The sequence below is a fragment of the Grampus griseus genome (genome assembly GCF_964374135.1).
Source record: "Grampus griseus genome assembly, chromosome: 17".
NCBI classification, from domain to species: Eukaryota; Metazoa; Chordata; class Mammalia; order Artiodactyla; family Delphinidae; genus Grampus; species Grampus griseus.
In genome coordinates this window covers 24,976,874-24,995,923 of record NC_139011.1, presented here as the reverse complement: position 1 = coordinate 24,995,923, position 19,050 = coordinate 24,976,874, and the positions used below count along the sequence as shown (strand labels likewise).

Here is a 19,050-nt window from a genome sequence, read left to right as displayed (position 1 = left end):
AAAGATGAGGGTGAAACAAATGTTTCTGGAAAATTTGTCGATAGTTGTTCTGTTTTTCACAAGATAGGCGGATGCTTTGGGATTTGTAGTTCTGGAACACAGAGAAAGATTTGGGCTACTAAAGGAGTTATAGGTATCAAAAGCAAAAGGTGATAGTTGATATTATTTAAATGAATGAGATCTCCCAGAAAAGTATGTAGAATGAGAAAAGATGGCCAAAGAGGAGGTCAGAGAATGCCAAGGTAGAATTAGTGAGAGGGTGGCTACAAAGAATTTAGTCTCTTGGGAGCCAATGGGGAGGAAAGTTTCAATTAAAAGAAAGTGTTCAAAACCATCGTGTTGCAAAGTGGTAATAAATGAAAAAGGAATTTGAGGGGGGCTGGCGGTCTAGAGTATTAGGTAGCAGGGAGCTACTTCTCTATGCCTCTGGTCTCCTCCAGGCGGGGTTTTGCCTAGGCTTGCTGGCCTGCTGGCTCCACCCCTTACCCCATGGAGATGGAATGATGGGTGAGCCCAGGACAGAAACTTTACTTCTGGTTGGGAGCCATCCTGCCTGTAAAGCAGCTTGCTGGTCTCCTCTATAGCCTATTTAAGGGTGAACCTGTTGAGGGGGTGGCCATGGTTGTTGGGAGAGACCTGCAACTGCACAGGAAGCCCATTGTTACTGCTCAGCAGCTTTATCAATATTAAAGCTGATGGTCTGCCTTCCTTCAGCTTATCACTTAATTCGCCTTGAATGTGTGTAGGGAGGAGTCCCTTCAAACACCAGAAAGGAACTTTTTGGTATTATTGATACAGTAGTTTTAACCAGAGCCGCTTTCTGCAAATTACAGCCAGCAAACCAAATCCAGTCTGTACCAAAGGAAGTCTTCACATTTTTAAAGAGTTTAAAACAAACAAAAAAAAATAAATCAGAATACATCCCAGAGACATATGTGGTCAGCAAAGCCCAAAATATCACCTGGCTCTGTACAGAAAAAGTTGCTAACCCTTGAACTAGAGTAGAGAGGGGTAGCTAGGTTGTAGTTGGATGAAGAATCAGTGGTTTATAAAGAGATACAAAAGTAATCAGAATCTTAACCGTAAACAGAAGGAGAATGTAGGGAGTAGTTGGGGGAAAATGCAAAGCTGAATGAGTTTTTGTTATTGTTGTTTTGTTCAACAGGAAGGACAGAGTCATTAAAGAGGGAAAATCTGGAGCACTGACTTAGAGGCTTGGGAAAGATCAAAAACTAAACTGGAGTGATTAAGTTTAGAAAGCATTAATGACAGTCCTCTGTGACTTGAGAAAAACAGCTGAAGAAGACTGAAAATACATAGGTTTAGGTTTTATGCTGGGAATTTATTGGAGTTAATGCCTGAGTTTCCTTTTAAAGAGAGCTGAATGCAATGGTGTGTTAGGTGGCTTGAGAAGAGTCATGACAGTTCGAAAAGTTCAAAATGTTTGATGGATTTCTGGCCAAAGTTTAAAGATACAGCAATATATTTAAAACACACACATACAAAGCAAACAGTAAGTTGTACTGAGTTGGGTGGCTAATGAATGTTCTACCTTTTTTCCTTTTAATGTTCTATAAAATGGTAATAAATAGTTAGAATTAAACATAGTAAAATTAGAACTCCTTAGAACAACAAGTTGACAATGACGATAATAACCAAAGAAGCACTGCTCTCATCACTCATTATTGTATGAGATTAGTCAGGTGTATTCTTATTTCAGCACTGATAACTTTATTCAACTGATAATAGTACTGATGAGAGAATCACTCAAGAATAAGCAGCATGTTTTATGTTAATTTTCTTTCTGATCTTAAGGTGCTCCAAAATGACAATACTTTGAATGTACGTGACAAAAGCTCTTATTTTTATATTTTGAAAGAATGAATAGAAATGAGAGGTTCTAACTCAAGTTCAACTTTGTGACTTAGTCATGAACATTCTGCCATTCTACATTACTATGCATCTGATAGCCTCAATATGTTTTGAATATTTTATTTTGCATAATGGACTCTTGGGACAGCTCTTGTTAAAAATCTCATTTATAAATATGAAAAAAATATGAAGCTTTTTAACCACTTATGAATATATACAAGGTTGTAGTATAATCACAGCTCTTTATGGTAACTAATATTATGTTAGTTTTTGTTATTTGTACTGGTAGCAATAATTTTACATTTTTTCTGGTCAGTGCTTACAGCATGGCCTAATTTATAGTCAATTATGTTGAATATTGTGGTGACTGACAATATTTTATGTAGTATGTAAATAAGAGAAAATTCACTATGCTGTGAGGTACAGATATACTGTAATCTGTTTTATGTTTATAAAAATCTAAATGGAATAATGACTAAGCCAGGCCAGCTTTACTAATTCTTGTAATGTTGGTTCCTAGAAGCTTTCTGTATTCTTTCTTCCTGTTTTAATTTCATTTTATTGGCAATACAGAAAAGGTCAGCCGTTATCTTTCTGGCTCTATTAACAATCAGTAGAAGATAAAAGCAAGACAGAACTTTTAATTCTATGCTTATTTTTGCCATTTGACTATACCTGTGGGCCTTTTGTCAAAATGGCTATGTTTTTCTAAACAGCCTATATCCATTGTAATGCAAAGAACTCACCTGTTCTTGATTATAACTTATGTGATACGTATGACTACTCTTAAATCTCTATTTTAATAGCATTTTTGTAGAACACATATATTATGAGAAGAAATGGTTCTGTGATTAAGTAAGTTCAGGAAATACATGGGTAAAATAAATAAGGTTCTATGCTATGAGACTTAACTGAGACTTTAGTAAGGTTTGGGGAATGTCATACTTGTTCTTACAAACTTATTTGATCATGGAGGCTCTCTTTCATCTCACAGGACCAATGTTCCTCAGAACATACTTTTCGAAATGCCAAACTGCTAATTCTAAAATGTGCTATCGCTTTGACAATAATTCTAACATTTATATTGTTTGCTGTAATTATGATTTCATAGCACTAAAGAATTGTGTTTTATGTATACATATAAAACCTAAGTTTTTTTTTTTTTTTTTGCGGTATGCAGGCCTCTCACTGTTGTGGCCTCTCCCGTTGCGGAGCACAGGCTCCGGACAAGCAGGCTCAGTGGCCATGGCTCACGGGCCCAGCCGCTCCGCGGCACGTGGGATCCCCCCGGACCAGGGCACGAACCCGTGTCCCCTGCATCGGCAGGCGGACTGTCAACCACTGCGCCACCAGGGAAGCCCCAAACCTAACTATTTTAAACACTTAAAATGTCAAACTTAGCCTAATATAAAATGCCATTATTGTTTTTAGAAACAATTTTTTATTGAGGTATAGTGAATTTACAGTGTTGTGTTAGTTTCAGATGTAGACAAAGTGATTCATACACACACACACACACACACACACACACACATATTTTTTCTTTTTCAGGCAAAATGCTGTTATTCTTGACACTTTTCCCCTGACTCTTAGAGTTCAATATATCACTGATTTGTTGCTCGTACTCTCCTGTAGCTTTTTAGCCTCTCTCTCTCCTCTGCCACTGTAACTGCTGCAAACCAGACTCCCAACAGTTTCCATACGGGCTCTTTCAACAGACCCCCAGTTCCACTCATCCCCACAAGTCCTTACCATGGCTAGTGATTTTTCTAACACATAATAAGTCTTATAATGTTTCTTTTCTCTTCCTAGAACAGTTCTGATACACAGTATATTCTCCATAAAGGTCTGTTGGATGATTAAATAAACTATGCTTGCCAAGACCATGATACTATAAAATGGTGTTCCACAGTCAGCACATAACACAAACATTTCACTTGGTTGAAATTACCCCATAAATTGACTTGAATCCAAGACAATCAAGATATACCCTCTCCTGCTTCTGCCGCTCCTGGTGCTGCTTGTGTGCTCGTTCCGTGCGGACCTGGTACCTCTTTTGTGAAGTGGCAGCTGAAGAGACTCCGGTGCTCGCCATGGCCAACGAAAAGCCCAAGGAAGGAGTCAAGACTGAGAACAACGATCATATTAATTTGAAGGTGGAGGGGCAGGATGGTTCTGTGGTGCAGTTTAAGAGTAAGAGGCATATGCCACTTAGTAAACTAATGAAAGCCTACTGTGAACACAGGGTTTGTCAATGAGGCAGATCAGATTCTGATCTGATGGGCAGCAATCAGTGAAGCAGACACATCTGCAGAGGTGCCTGAGGTTGTTTTATATTCAAAATTGCCAGTTTTTAGAAAGAATTTTTCATGGTTGGAAATGGAGGATGAAGATACAATTGATGTGTTCTGGCAGCAGACAGGAGGTGTCTACTAAAAAGTGAACCTGCTACTTTACTCCAGAATTCTGTTCCTCTAGACCAAGAAGACATTCTAAATTAGAAAACCACAATTAGGTTCCACCACATCCTGACCACTCCAGTATAGTTTTCTCCACTCTTTGATTTTCCCCACCCCCATTCCTCTATTGTACCTAAAGTAACTGATATATGTGTACAAGCATATTGCATTTTTTTAAACTAAATGGCCAATGGTATGTTTTGATCGACATCAAATGGAGTTGGGATGGAGAAAAATACTGGTTCTGTGAAAATACCCCCTTTTCTCCATTAGTGGCATGCTCATTCAGTTCTTATCTTTATATTCCAGTAAGTTATTTTGCTCTCACTGTTTTTTTTCTTTTTTTAAAGAAAAAGAACATAAAAATGCTTGCATACCTTCCCTGATTGGAGAATTTTAATGTTTTTCACTTATTTGTCATTAAGTAGGGATAAATTACTCTAAAATAAATAAATCCTAGATAGTTTTCCCTTCAAGTCAAGCATCTTTCTGTTTAAATAAACTTCCTGTTTAAAATGGGGGAAAAAAAAGATATACCCTCCCAATAAATCCATGTAAGCCTATGTTTTTTTTTTCTTTCTGGGATTGAAATCTTTGCTGTTTCTCTGATTACCAGGAATCACCGTTGCTTTATATTTAGAGACACTATTATGTGTAAGATATGTATCTTTAAACATTGGAAATATATTTAATCATAAGATTTTTACAATCTGAGAGCCAGTCACATGGACACTGAGTTCCACTGAGGGAATGGCAAACTCATACCTACCATTTCACAGTAGCAAATCCTTGCTAACATTTTATCAGTCTGTAGCATACCCTCACTGAGGGAGCGAAATCACCCACGCAGTTTAATTTTGTATTATTTTCCTTGTTCCCTCTTTTCCTGTTTTTTTTTTTTTAAATCCTCTTTTGGATGAATTTGTATGGTTTGATTTGTACAAATAAAATATGCCCATGCTGGAACTATACTGTGTATACTTGTGTTACTCTTCAACTACGATGTGGTGATACAACAGACAGATGTGGTTATCTCTAGGAAAATCAGCGGATGAGACTGAAATTAAATGTTAAGGCTGCTAGTGCAATAAAAAGGACTTCCCACCTATGGTTTGATTATGTGTGTGGGATGGAGGAAGAGGACTGAAGAAGAACTGAGATACCTTCCCACTGAAGGTAGGAAGAACAGAAGAATCTCAAATCATTTACATTGTACATTGAAGAGGTCCTTCTTAAATGTCCAGAGACTTTATATTATATACACTGCAGCCTTAAGCTACTCACAACTTCAAATCTCTCTTTTCACTTGTGGAATGTATAATTTATTATCAAATATGCTCTATAATGAAAATTATTATATAATGTATAAATTTTTCTCTGCAAGCAAGTTAGGTACTTTCAAAAGTGATGAATTCTTGCAGGTCACAAAAGAGCAATATGGTATATTAAATAGATGATTTACTAGATGTCGCCTGTGACTCCTTCAGGTTGAAAGAACTGCTGTACTTTACAAAAGTGCTGGTCCACTTCTAGTAAATTACCTATGCTCTGATATAGCCCAATTGAATATCCCAAATCATAAATCCTGGTATAGAATGTGTCTGAAAGCTGTATCTCTCATGGAGGTCTTTTTTTTTAAGAGAAGGACTTATGATAACCCTCTGTGATATGAATTTATAATGCAGACAGCTGTTATTCTCAGTATAGACTTTAAGATTAAAATTACTATTGCTTTTTTCTCTTTGTTCAAAACCTTCATCTTAGCAAAAATACCTAACTATTCAGCCATTCATTTCATGTGCCTCTTCATGTTTCCTATATAAGTAAACAAACTTCATTTTGTATATCTGCCTTAGATAATAAACCTCCTATAAGGCTATTTTATCATAATGGTGATAAATATTACTTTAAATTATAAACGATTACTCTAAGTCACATTTATTTTACTCTTCATTTTCCTCTGCACTTTGACACATTCAAATTATGTATCTGGAAAACTAAGAATAATATTGCTAAGGGTAATAAAAAATATTGCTAAGGATAATAATAAAACTAAGGATAATATTGCTAAGGATAATAAAAAATATTGTTAAGGATAATAAGCAATAATAATATTGCTAAAAATAATAATAAAAATATTGCTAAGGATAATAATAAAAAACATTGCTAAGGATAATAATATTAATTATAATAAATAGAGTTTTCTATTGTTTCATCTGTTCACTGAAAAGAAAAAGAGCAAAAATCAGTCTTCATAACTTGTGAATTAATTTTGTGTTCTAATTCCGCACTCCTGTTTAACACTAAAAAAAAAAATCCATCTTAACGTTATAATCAGTGGTTTATAAACCATTTTAATGACTCAGTAAGTCAACTTAGTACAATATGAGCTTCTATATCTTGTCACCTCACCTCACTAATTGCCTAGACTCATTCATCTGCTTTTGCTGGCTAGGAAAACATTACCTTCACCCTTCAGTGCTCTATGAGCTGTGTTCTCCATCACAGAGTACGTTCTTTGAAAAGGAAGAGTTCATTCTGTGACAAAGGTCTATGAATAGATATGTTCCTTTGATAGATCTCCCATGTTACCATATACAAATTCTACTAAAACTAATGGTCTCATGGGTGTTGGTAGTTCATCTATGATACCTACGTCACTAATTTTTAACCTCATTTTCAAGATTGAGATAAAATTTACATACCATAAAATTCACCCTTTCAAAGTGTACAATTGAGTATCTTTTTAGCACATTCACAAAGCTGTGTAACCAACCCCACTATCTAATTTGAGAATATTTTTGTCATCCCCAAAGAATTCCTATAGTAATTAGCAGTCACTCCCCATCTGCTCCACTCCCAAGACCCTAGAAATTACTAATCAATATTTGTAGGAAACTGTGTATGAGAAGGCAAGTTCTTAAAATGATTTTAATCAAATTATTAGTGCATTTTTAAAACTACAATCCCTTTTCATTGCTTACTTTATTTCTCTGTCATTGATTGTTAGTGATAGCTGTCTTTTATTATTAAAAAATTACTTAAGACAGCTAACATATTAGTATAAAGTAAATTTAGAGAGAAAAAAAGAAACTTGTAACAATTTTTTAACTCCTACCTCATCTTCTCACAAACGCTGCTTTCTCAGGAAAGTTTTTTCCCTGTCTCTGGACTAGCTCAGAAGCCCCCATCATACAGCATTCCATCAATTAGTTTCAGGACATTGATTACAACTTGTAATTATATATGTATTTGTATGGCTCTTTGATTAAGGTCTGTTTCTATCTCTTGACTCCATGATCAATTAAGTCAAAGTTTCCGTGTCTTTTTTGCACACTGTTTATAACTCTGGAGCCTAGTGTAGTGTTTGTGTATATAATGGACTTCTAATACATATACACCATAAATATTAGGAAGAATAAAATATACATTAGATTAATATCTTGCTGTTGACTAAATGCACAGCATGTAAAACTCATAGATTTTTCAAACCCTTTGCTCAGGGTAGCACAACAAATGCAATACAAAACCCAAAGCTTTGGAATCAGAAAGGTGTAGTTTTGAATTCCAGCTTCACTATTTACTGACTGAGTAGCCTCTCTTACCGAAGAGAAGAAAATTCAAACTGGAAATGAAACAGGAGGTGTCTGTTCCATCTGGCATACGATGTGGTCTTAGATGAAATGAATTAAGAAACTCTCCTGACCTACTCCAGCATCTCTTGGAGGCGATATTATGAGGCTTTCATAAACGCCTTAGGAAGATAAACTAACCTCATCAATCCCGGAAGGAATACAAAACTTAGAGAAAGGGCAGGAGGAACTTTCCTGGAGTTTCTACCAAAACTTTTCCCTTGAGAGAGACAGGGATGCCTTTTTTTTTTTTTTTTTTTTTGTGCTATGCGGGCCTCTCACTGTTGTGGCCTCTCCCATTGCGGAGCACAGGCTCCAGACGCGCAGGCTCAGCGGCCATGGCTACTGGCCCAGCCACTCTGCGGCACGTAGGACCTTCCCGGACCAGGGCACGAACCCGTGTCCGCTGCATCGGCAGGTGGACTCTCAACCACTGCGCCACCAGGGAAGCCCTCTCTGGATTCTTTATCCTTTAGAAGTCAGGGGGAAACAAGAGCTAACAGTACTAGTGAAAGGGAGCAGAAATCCTCTCATCTTCCCCCTTTTCTTATAATTCAGGGGTTTCTTTCCCTTGTTCCATAAATTTGGATAGAGAAAGATATCTATATTTTCATTAGACCCTAACTAATTTTTTATAATTTTAGCATTTCCTTTAATTTCAAATGTAAGCAACAAATTACATTAGCATTAGAAGTAAATGGGACTTTGTTGCCAAATCACATATTTTTTTAATATTATATATAATTGTTGCAGATACCTCAAAATATTGTTTATGCTCATCACTACTAAAAATTATAGTAGGTACTAGAGTCTTGCTGCTGGAACTTCTAATTTAAGGCATTAATTAAGAAGTGCATATATTATTACATCAAAAATGTTTTTTCAATTATAGATTTTATGTACTTTGAAAACTATATTTCAATATTATTGGTTTTTCTTTCAAGCCTACATGATTTATTTTACTTTGTACATTTAAAAAGATGTTTCTAAGGTCCATAGGCTTCATCAGAGTACACACACACACACACACACACACACACACACACACACACACACGAAAGGAACCTCTACTATTCTAATTAGATTCCTCCCAAACCACCTGTCCTTGTGATTTTCTATCTACTCTTTTTCTTAAGGAAGATTGGTTCAGAGACTGTTGTTTTGACCTAAGAAGATCTGGAAAATATTAGTTGCATTGGAGGACCCTTTCTCTTCTGCTCTTTTGTCTCCTTTCCTAATAGGACTGATAAATTCTTCCCAGCATCAGAAAGGTCCTAAAACTCAGGTTTGGAACTTTGGGAGAAACACCTAGTCTTAGAGTTGACTTATACTTGAAGTTATTTAGAACCATAGCCTAAATATGGTTCAGATTTACTCACTAACTCTCCCATGTGGCTCAATCTAACTCACTCAATGTGTTTTGGGGTTAGGAACCAGCTTCCCTGTTGCTCAGAGAGCTCTATTTTGTCACCTTTTATGTATATATCTCCCTCAAGAATCTTGGAATGAATGGTTCACTGGTTAAAGTATAAGTATAAAATGAAATTTTCTGTTTTTAATAAAGGGAAGGGAAGCAGTAATCTCCCTCTCCCCTCTTTTACAGTGTCTCTTTTAAAACACAGTAGACCAATCTTTTCATTTTACAGTCAAGGCTTCCAGCCGTCTGACCTTTGAAACTATAAACACATACTTCTGAAATTAACTCAGAGTTCTTACAAGGTATACTCACAAGGTATGCAAGAGAAAAGGTACACCAATTTGTCTCTCAAGGAGATAAAAGAAGTGTTATTTGTTCTTTCTTTACTGTATACATTTGTGTGAGATTCTGTCTGGTCTTTATGGTATCTTTCACAGACTGCCTGCAATGTGAATTGTATTCCAGATATGTTTATTCAATTAAAAAATTGCTTCCTTTATCTTCTAGGTTTTGTGGAATGAACTTTGTTAGCAGACTTTTTGTTTCCCCAGTAGAAGAAAAGATTTGGCTATCTTTAGGTCTTTTGTCCTATTACCTTAATACAATTTGAATCTCACCATGACTTCTAATGGTTACTGTTACACGCTTTGCTTTCTTCATCTGTAAGGAGAGAATTGCTGGGTTGATTCAACTTTCTGTATAGATTTTTTTTCTTATTTTTCTGCAAAAACTGGCAATACATTAGGAAGGCATATTTGACGTCTGACTTAAATATAGACTAGATGGTAGTGGAGAAGGGGGGCATCTTAGTATGATGAGAGGCCATGCGACTACCCCTCTGGAGACATGGTGTAGTGACTGAGATGCCAAAAGCACGGAAAATAAAAATGGTTTAAATATGAGCTCCAAGTCTGTGGTCACAAGAAAATATGCTCTGAATTATAGGTATTGATTTGCAATTGAACTGCTTGTCACATGGGCAACTCTATATATGGTATGCTCCAGAATCCAAACCGGCAGGGATTTATTAATAACAATGTTAATGATTCTCTAAAGGAGCATGCAGGAGGCCAACTGGAATGATAATGTATGTAAGAGTGCCTGAAAACTAGCAGGTGCTCGATAACATCAGCTTCCCTTCCCGTTTCCTTTCGTATACGTTTCCTCCATTCACATGAAAACGAAGTGTGCTTTGGTTTTATCCCAATACTACCTTAACTTTTTTCAACACAGAATGTATTACACTTCTTTGTAGAACACGGTTCTGACAAGTAATTTGCGTATTATGTCTGTGAACAAAATTCCTATGTGTAGCTGATTAAAGGCAGATATTTGATGATACTTTAAAACAATTTAACTCTAGGCCTTTTTTCATGAATCTTTCATCTACATGCTTTAGTTATATCACATACTTAAATGAAATCAAATGCTAAATGGCTTAGTGTATGAGACTAGATAATCTCTATATGCATTTATAATGGAATGGGGTCTAGACTCGTTTCACATCTCAAAAAAATCTTGTAAACCTCAAGGATATTTGAAATAAGGAATTAGCCCAAGGCAAATTATGCCATTTAAACAGAAGATCTGGAATAAAAGTTCAATTATTTAATTCTTCATAAAAATATGATTTAATTAAAAGTAGGTCATATGAGGTTACTAATGAGAGATAACTCTAAAGTTGGAAAGCTACAATCACAAAATGAACTTTTGCTTTGTTTCAAAACTTTCTCTTCAGTTGCTAGGGTAAGAGAGCTCTCCTTTTAAAAGCTTTCATCATTTCACATGCAGTTGGAAGTTGAATAAACAGTGGTGTCAGATGACTACTGGATGTCTAAGTTTAACATAGTTGTGTTCATGCACTTTGATCAGTCATACAGGTCATTGGCGATTCAGTTAATTTTTTTTCCAGAATCCAGGATTTATGTTAACATGAGCAAAACAAAGGTATTAAAAATAATGTTGCAGATTTAAAAGAGAACTGAGTTAATGACTATATCTATTAAGGCATGTGTATTCTGTACAGAGCTATATTTCAAATGAAATGCAAAAATCCATTTCAGGTGAACACTTTTATATCAGTTATTGGTAGGAATTTACCTTTTCTTAATTCTCATACCTAGTCTAAAGGAAGATTACAGAAATAAGTGGAGAATCCAAAATCTCACACTTATTCCTGGTGCCATGTATTCATTCATGAAGCATTTAAACAACTAGTATGTTGGTTAAGAGCCAGGCACTCTTAGGCTCTAGAGATATAAAAAGATCAATAGAAGGTCATTTGTAGAATTGCCCAGCCTACCTTTAGGGCAGTGATTAAGAGCATGGACTCCTAAACAAGACTGCTAGGCAAGTATGACTCTGAGCAACTACCTGAATCTCTCTTTGTCTTGGTTTCCTCATGTGTAAAATGAGAATTTTAGTAGTCCCTAATTCTTGGGGTTGTGGTGAGATATAAAATAATATGTATATAAAACTTCAAACTATGTTCAATACAGATAAGCTATTATCTCCTCCCCATGCACACTTTGCCTATTGAGCTGCTTGAAATTCTACCAACATTCTTGTTTACTCTTGCTTCTACATTTTTATATATGCTGAACCCTAGGTGTGAAGTATAACATCTCCTCATGCCTTGTGTCTCACCTGGTTCCTTCTTAATTATACTTTTAAGACTCAGTTCATGTATCACTTTCATAAGGAAGACTTCCCTGATCTCTCTTTGTAACAGGGTCAGAGGCACCTCCATGCTGCTCTTACGATACTCTACTTTTATTTCTAGCAATGTACCTTATCTGTCTGTAACTCATCAGATGGTAAACTCTCCAGGGGGGAAGGACTATATTGAATTCATGTCTTTATCCCTAATAGTTAGTACAGAACCAGGTATATAGATACACCTAAACACCTGAGAAAAAAGGAATGAATGATACTCTCTCTTTAGAATAATTGGCAAACTACTGATTCTTTAACAGTCCAAATACGTTTATTCTTAGGGTCTTATCATTATAATTATATATTATTTGGGTGCTCACTGTAGGCTACAGCAGTAGAAAAGATCGAGAACATTGCATTGGTCCAGTTACAGAATAAAAAATCATGGCAATGTACAGCATGGTGAATATAGTTAATACTACTGTATTGCATACATAAAAGTTGCCAAGAGAATAGATCTTAAAAGTCCTCATCACAAGAAAAAAAAATTGTATATACATATGGTGACAAATATTAACTAGACGTACTGTGGTGATCATTTTATGATACGTATAAGTATCAAACCATTATTTGTATACCTGAAACTAGTTTAATGTTAGATGTCAATTATGCCTCAATCAATCAATCAACAAAATTATTGCATTGGTACTGTGGTCAGTATCCCCAAATTTAATGATTTACATATCAGAGATATCTTTACCCAGGATATACTGTTTCAATTTCAATTTTAGATACATTGATTTCATCCTGGGAGTTTTGGGGAGTCAGGAGAAAGTAAATAGAAATGGCTTTTCTACTAAAAAGACAAGTGATCATACGCCTACAAGAAGTGAAAAAGCTAGCCAGCTAGAGAGCTGGGGAAAAAGCTTTAGGCAGAAAGGACAAGGAGTGCAAAAGCCCTGAGGCAGAAGTGTGATAAGTGCTTTGAAGAACCATCCAGGAGGCCAGTGTGGCTCGAAGAATAAAGTAAAAAGGGAAAATATTTAGGAAGGTCAGGTTGTATATAGGTAGATTAAGTAGAGCTTTATATTATATGATCTTTGGCATTTATTCAGATTTAGGAAGCACTGATAGATTTTGAGTAAATATGTGATATAATGTGATGTATGGTTTAAAGATTACTTTTCTGTGTTCAGAAGAGACTGCATGGGGAAACAAGAAAATGAGAGAAACTAGTTAGGAGAGAGGTTAAGAGGTAAGAGATGACTGGTGCCCTAGATCAGGGTAGAGATGTATTTATATAAACAAATGGAATACCGTTAGGTGAAATAAATCAAGTAATGAATATTAAGGGGAAATATGGATTCTGTCACCATTTGTGTTTTAATACATTTACCTAATATTGAATCAGATCATGGATAAGAATGCTATATGACTTCTCTTTTAATCTAGTATGTCTATAGATAAAATATCTCAGGGTTTCAACAGATATGAAAAGTATGAAAAATAAGAAGAGAAGAAATTATTTTCCAAACACATTTTTTTTATCACAAAGTGAATTGCAGGTACAGATATCCTGTTCTGCCATCATTTAATATATGTGACATTCTCATGAGATCAACTGCAGGATTTCTCGACATTGAGAAGGACCCACCACAGGATGCTATCATTCTGGATCTACTTGTGACAAATATAATCTCGCAGTGTCCAACATAAGCTCTTAAAAGTATTTTCTTCAGATTTAAAATGTACACTTAATCCTGAACCATGATAAAAATCTATCTTCTGATGGCATTAAGGATCACAGTCTAATAGCTAACTCCCTACTCATGTACTCTGCAACAAAGGCTACCAGTCAGTCAAAATTTCCTGCTCCCATTATCAGAGACTTTTATCAGGATTCCTTCTATGGGGTAAGACTTAGCATAAAAAGCAGCAAAGACTGGCAACCTAATTCTCAAACATTGATGAAATTACAAATAGAGGCATAAGCAAATTAATACATGACAAAGGCAATTACTAGAATAACCAAAAATAATATAACTGAAACACTGAAGAGAGGAGCTGCGGATGTGACATAACTATTTATCTTTTATATCAGGGAATCAGTAGATATTGTCTAATATTGGTAAATCAAGGAACAGAGCTTCATGTTATGCAGAGTCACAGAGAGGGCCATCAGAGAAAATAGAAATTATTAAAAAACTCAGCTGAGGAATAGGAGAATAGAGAGGGGTAGGGCAGATGAACATCGGTTTATATTGCTTTAAATGGTACGCTTCTCTGTATTCTTTTCTTAGTTATCATATGCACATTTTACTTTGATTAAAAAATACAAAATTTACCTTAAAAGGAATTTATGCTTATAAAGAACAAACCCTTCTAGCTCTATTGCACATGATTTATGCACTAATTTTGACTTTTAAAGTATTAATTTATTAAATCTGAAAGTCAGTGAGTCCTGTATATTTTGGATTTCTGTATAATCACCATGAGGGAAAACAAATAGATGCATATGAACCTGATCAAGAAACTAAAATGTATTAAGCTCTCCTTAGTGTGTGACAGTAACAGTCACAGGACTAAACACTTTAAATAAGTTATTTAAAATAATTCTCCCAACAAACTTGCAAATTACACAATATTATCTCATGCTTAGATATGCAAAATAAATACATTGAACAAGGTCACATTGTTGACCCAGGCTTTTTCCTTGTCTTAAAATCATTGTTTAGAGTTAAGTATATCTAGTTCTAAAAAATGGGCTTTCCTTTTTTCTCTGCTATACTAGAAATGATCAGTTATGGTCATATGTTTATAATGAATGTACCTTAAATTAAAGCATTCATTAAATAACTTCTGATTTTTTTCTTTCTTTTTTTTTTTTTTTGCGGTACACGGGCTTCTCACCGCTGTGGCCTCTCCTGTTGCGGAGCACAGACTGCGGACGCGCAGGCTCAGTGGCCATGGCTCACGGGCCCAGCCGCTCCGCGGCATGTGGGATCTCCCCAGACCAGGGCACGAACCCGTGTCCCCTGCATCGGCAGGTGGACTCTCAACCACTGCGCCACCAGGGAATCCCAACTTCTGATTTTTATATCTTGGCATTATGACTAAAAGTCTGATGATAACCGTTGTAAGTGATGGTAAAAAATATTCTCTTTTAAGAAATTTTAAAATATCAACTCCTGTGCTATTTTTAGGAATGAGTGAATGTGTATTCATATAATAACATTAATAAATTAGATTTAATTAATATTGAAATGACAAAAATGTACTAGTTCAACTAAAACATAACATACAATGCAAAGTGCAATGCATGTTTTCCAGTGATATGCTTCTTTTAGAACATTGTGTTAAAAATCACATGTATTAACATGCCAGTATTTGCTGGGAACTTTACTAGGCCCTCTGCATGTATTGTGATTAATAGCTTAATCTTCACAATAATCTATTGAGTTAATAACTATTAATTTAAAGATTTGAAAGGCTTTAAAGATTTAAAAATCAAGGCTCAGCTTGCTTCAGGTTATAGATACAGTAAGAGGACATGAACTCAGGTCTGCTCTTCCCTCCAAATTGTCTGTAGATACTACTGTTCAACCAACATGAAATATACTTAACTGGGCTATAATTGACCCATGAAACATTGGAAATATTGGAAAGACATAGGATTATCTTAGGCGAGCATATTATTTGTGAATGCAATATATTTTGGAGCTCCTGCCTTTCCCACCTAAGTCACTGAAGTCTACCTAGTTAATTATTTATTCCAGTGATTAACATTTAGCTTCTTGATCTGTAGTTTTCTGTATTCTTTGATTTTTCCCCATCAGATTTTTGATTATTTCTTGTCTGGCTCCTGGAAATTTTCTATGGTTTCTTAATGATTACTGACAGTAAATTGTGAAAAGTGTTTTTCTAAGTTTAGTATGCTTTTCTGCCTATAAACAGATTTCTCCTTTGTATGGCTCTAAATTCTGAGATAATAAATCACTGTTTCTCTTACATTTCCTATAAACTTCCATGTCATCAATTATTTTTTTCTCTTTGTCAGGATTAAATCCGAAGTAATTATTTCTCTTTTTATTCCCTTTAACTTCTGATGGATGAAATCGTTAATTCAAGTCAAGAATTAACCAATTGTTCTGATATTAACAGAATGACCATTTAGTAGCTACCTATCTTTTCTTAATTTCTTATAACAACATTTTGAAGCAAATATTTCAATTATCCATGTTTTACAAATGAGAGACGATATGCTTAGAGAGGTCAAATGACTTGTGTAACTCAGAAATCACACACATATAATTCAAATGGGTGAATACATTATATAACTAAGAAAAATTACCATGTGTATTAGTCCCCAAAAATCCAAACTTTTAATCATCAGATCAGAGTTGCTGGTTTTTCCTGTTCCACTGAAATTCACAGTAATACATACACTTTATATCATTGCAAACATATACATACACACCTACATGCACACACACTCAAATATGGGTATATATTTATTTACTGCACTTTATTTATCTCTGTATATATAACTGAAAACAGTTCCAGAAAACAATATCCTTACTACGTTCTTTGAATTATAATGTTTTTGTCTTTATCTTTTATTTTATTTTATTCAATTTTATATCAATTATAAAAATGCTAGTCACAATCCAGTGAATTGATTTTATGACTCACTGGTGGTGACCCATAGTTTGGAAAATCTGCCCTGAATGGTATCATTCCCATGTCAATTTTGTACAATGCGTTAGGATCATTCAACTGACTAGAGAGTCTGTGGTAACTTCCCATGGTGATATCATTGTTTCTCCTTACTAAACTGTATTTTGCACTGTATCTCTATCTTCAATAATAAAGTTATAAAAGAAAGACAAATTTCATACGATATCACTTATACGTGGAATCTTTAAAAAGGGTAAAATGAACTTATCTCAAAACAGAAATAGAGTCACAGAAAACAAACTTATGGTTACCAGGGGGTAAGGGGGGAGGGATAAATTGGGAGAATGGGATTGACATATACTCACTACTATATATAAAATAGTTAACTAATAAGGACCTACTATATAGCACAGGGAACTCTACTCAGTACTCTGTAATGGCCTATATGGGAAAAGAATCTAAAAAAGAGTGGACATATGTATATGTGTAACTGATTCACTAGCAACAGTGAGACTACCAATAAGATGATAGTGCTTATTAGCAAAGTTGATTGCAATGGGATATAAATTAAAAAGACATAAATGAAAAGCCATTTGAGGATTCAATACAATTGTTAAATGTCACATGACTTTTAGATTTGTCAAAATCCTTAATTTTGATACACTGCACATTTCAGCTTCAAAATGAAAACAAAAAACAAAAACTTGGTTTTCTAGCCAAAAAAAAAAAGAGTTATGTATGTGATTTTTGAACAGGCAGTATTAGGCTTTTACTAGTAAAACTGTTTTATTTAGTTATAATACCCATCTCCAAGAGCTTGAAGTTAAAATTACCAGGGTCTGCAACTGAGTTGTACATAACTTTCCTTGAGAATGACTTGTTTTTCATTAAAATAATTTTTAAACCACTCTGTGTTCCACTTCTGTGTAACACTCTGATATGGGTTTTTGGAAAGGCCACACGAAACCAGCTTTATGAAATGGTGGATTGGCCCTTATTTTGGAAAATCTTCCAGTTATTTATCAAGAAATATATATCCATGAATTTCTGAACCATCATCATTAAGACCTGCTTCATTGTTAACTGGGGACTCCCACAGTTTCCCTTTTGTCCACTAGGTCATCTGTTCAAAACCATTCTGAAAGGGCTGTTCATTTACTGTGGCTAACTGCTTAGCAAATTCCATATCCCAAGTGAAGGTGATGTTTCTGTTTCAGGTGCCTCTTTTAACTGCCTTAATCTCAAAGATATTAAGTCTCTTCTTGAATATATTTTTCCTAAGATTTTTTTCTAAGATAAGTGATCTTCTCCTGGTTATGATCATTGTCAGATCCTTCAGCACGCTGAAACTGATGTACTGGTCTTTTAGTAACTCTAGCTGTAGTAGATCTGGCAACGTTCATATCTGATATTACGTTACTGAAACTAATTTTAGGTATTTCTCCATCTTTTTGTGCCCTTGGGTCTTCCTTATGCTGCTGGAGCTGCCTGAGTAGCTCCAATTTGGTCATTGTTTTTAGACAACCTATTCTTAGGAAAAATGTCTATTTTTCTATATCCCTATTTCAGGTAAAGATTTATCACTGATTTTTGATAATATTTGTTATTGCATTTATCTACTTTTGTTGAAATGTCAGTTTCAGTGTGTCTGTTCCTCATTTACTCAGTCAGTATTTCCTGAGTACCTGAAGTTTCAGGTACTCCTTTAAATCCTGAGGGCACACAAATGAACAGAAGAGGTAATATCCCTGCTCTCAGAGAGCTGGCATACTATAATGTGCACATTGTTTTAGAGACACCTGGGAATATGAGCACTTTTTCAAAACCATTTCTTTACAGAATCCAATTTTAAAATCCTTGATAAAATCTCTGCATTGCCTATACCACACTTGTAGACTGTGTTTTAAATAGTTGATTTTTTAAAAAAAACAGAAGCAGGTTTAAACATTTCTTGATTCTTTCTAATAATAAAAACTCAGCCAAAAAGTATTTTCTTACCATGACAACTTGGTAAGGCTCTATTCCATCCAGGTCTTCCATCATCTCCTATGATACAGGTGAGTGTTGAATAACCTTGAAGAACATAGCCAGCATCACAGTAATAGGTGACTGTTGACCCTAATTTATAATCCATTCCAAGTCTGGTGCCATTCATTATGTTGCCTGGATCAAAGCAGGACTCTCGAAGTTTTGCTGTAAAACAATGTTGATATAAAATTAATTACTTTAAAATACAATAATCTATGAAACTTTTACTATTTCTTCATTTCTACCTCTAGATAAACAGAAAGCACCAACACCCTTTCTGCCTCTGTCTGAGGGCTCAAAGTACAAAGTA

At 35.1% G+C, this 19,050-nt stretch overlaps 2 protein-coding genes and 1 pseudogene across 5 annotated transcripts in view; 1 reads left to right on the top strand and 2 right to left on the bottom strand.

The window, feature by feature from the left end:
* The window catches only part of CSMD3 (CUB and Sushi multiple domains 3), a gene marked incomplete at both ends in the record, with an annotated part of 1,078,626 nt that overhangs the window by 248,747 nt on the left and 810,829 nt on the right, over positions 1-19,050 (bottom strand). For all 3 annotated transcript variants that reach the window (XM_082674966.1, XM_082674967.1, XM_082674968.1), the window contains one exon: positions 18,711-18,905. In XM_082674966.1, coding sequence (XP_082531092.1) covers positions 18,711-18,905 — 195 coding nt within the window. The remainder of the gene's footprint in view (positions 1-18,710; positions 18,906-19,050) is intronic.
* Positions 3,872-4,308, top strand: LOC309835478 (small ubiquitin-related modifier 2-like; the record flags this gene model as incomplete). Its single annotated transcript, XM_082674969.1, has 2 exons — positions 3,872-4,107; positions 4,223-4,308. Exons 1-2 carry the CDS (start codon positions 3,966-3,968, stop codon positions 4,306-4,308), a joined length of 228 nt encoding a protein of 75 aa, XP_082531095.1. The 5' UTR covers positions 3,872-3,965.
* On the bottom strand, positions 17,542-18,223 carry LOC309835676 (small ribosomal subunit protein mS31-like; annotated as a pseudogene). The gene has a single exon. The product of its transcript is annotated as a small ribosomal subunit protein mS31-like (transcript).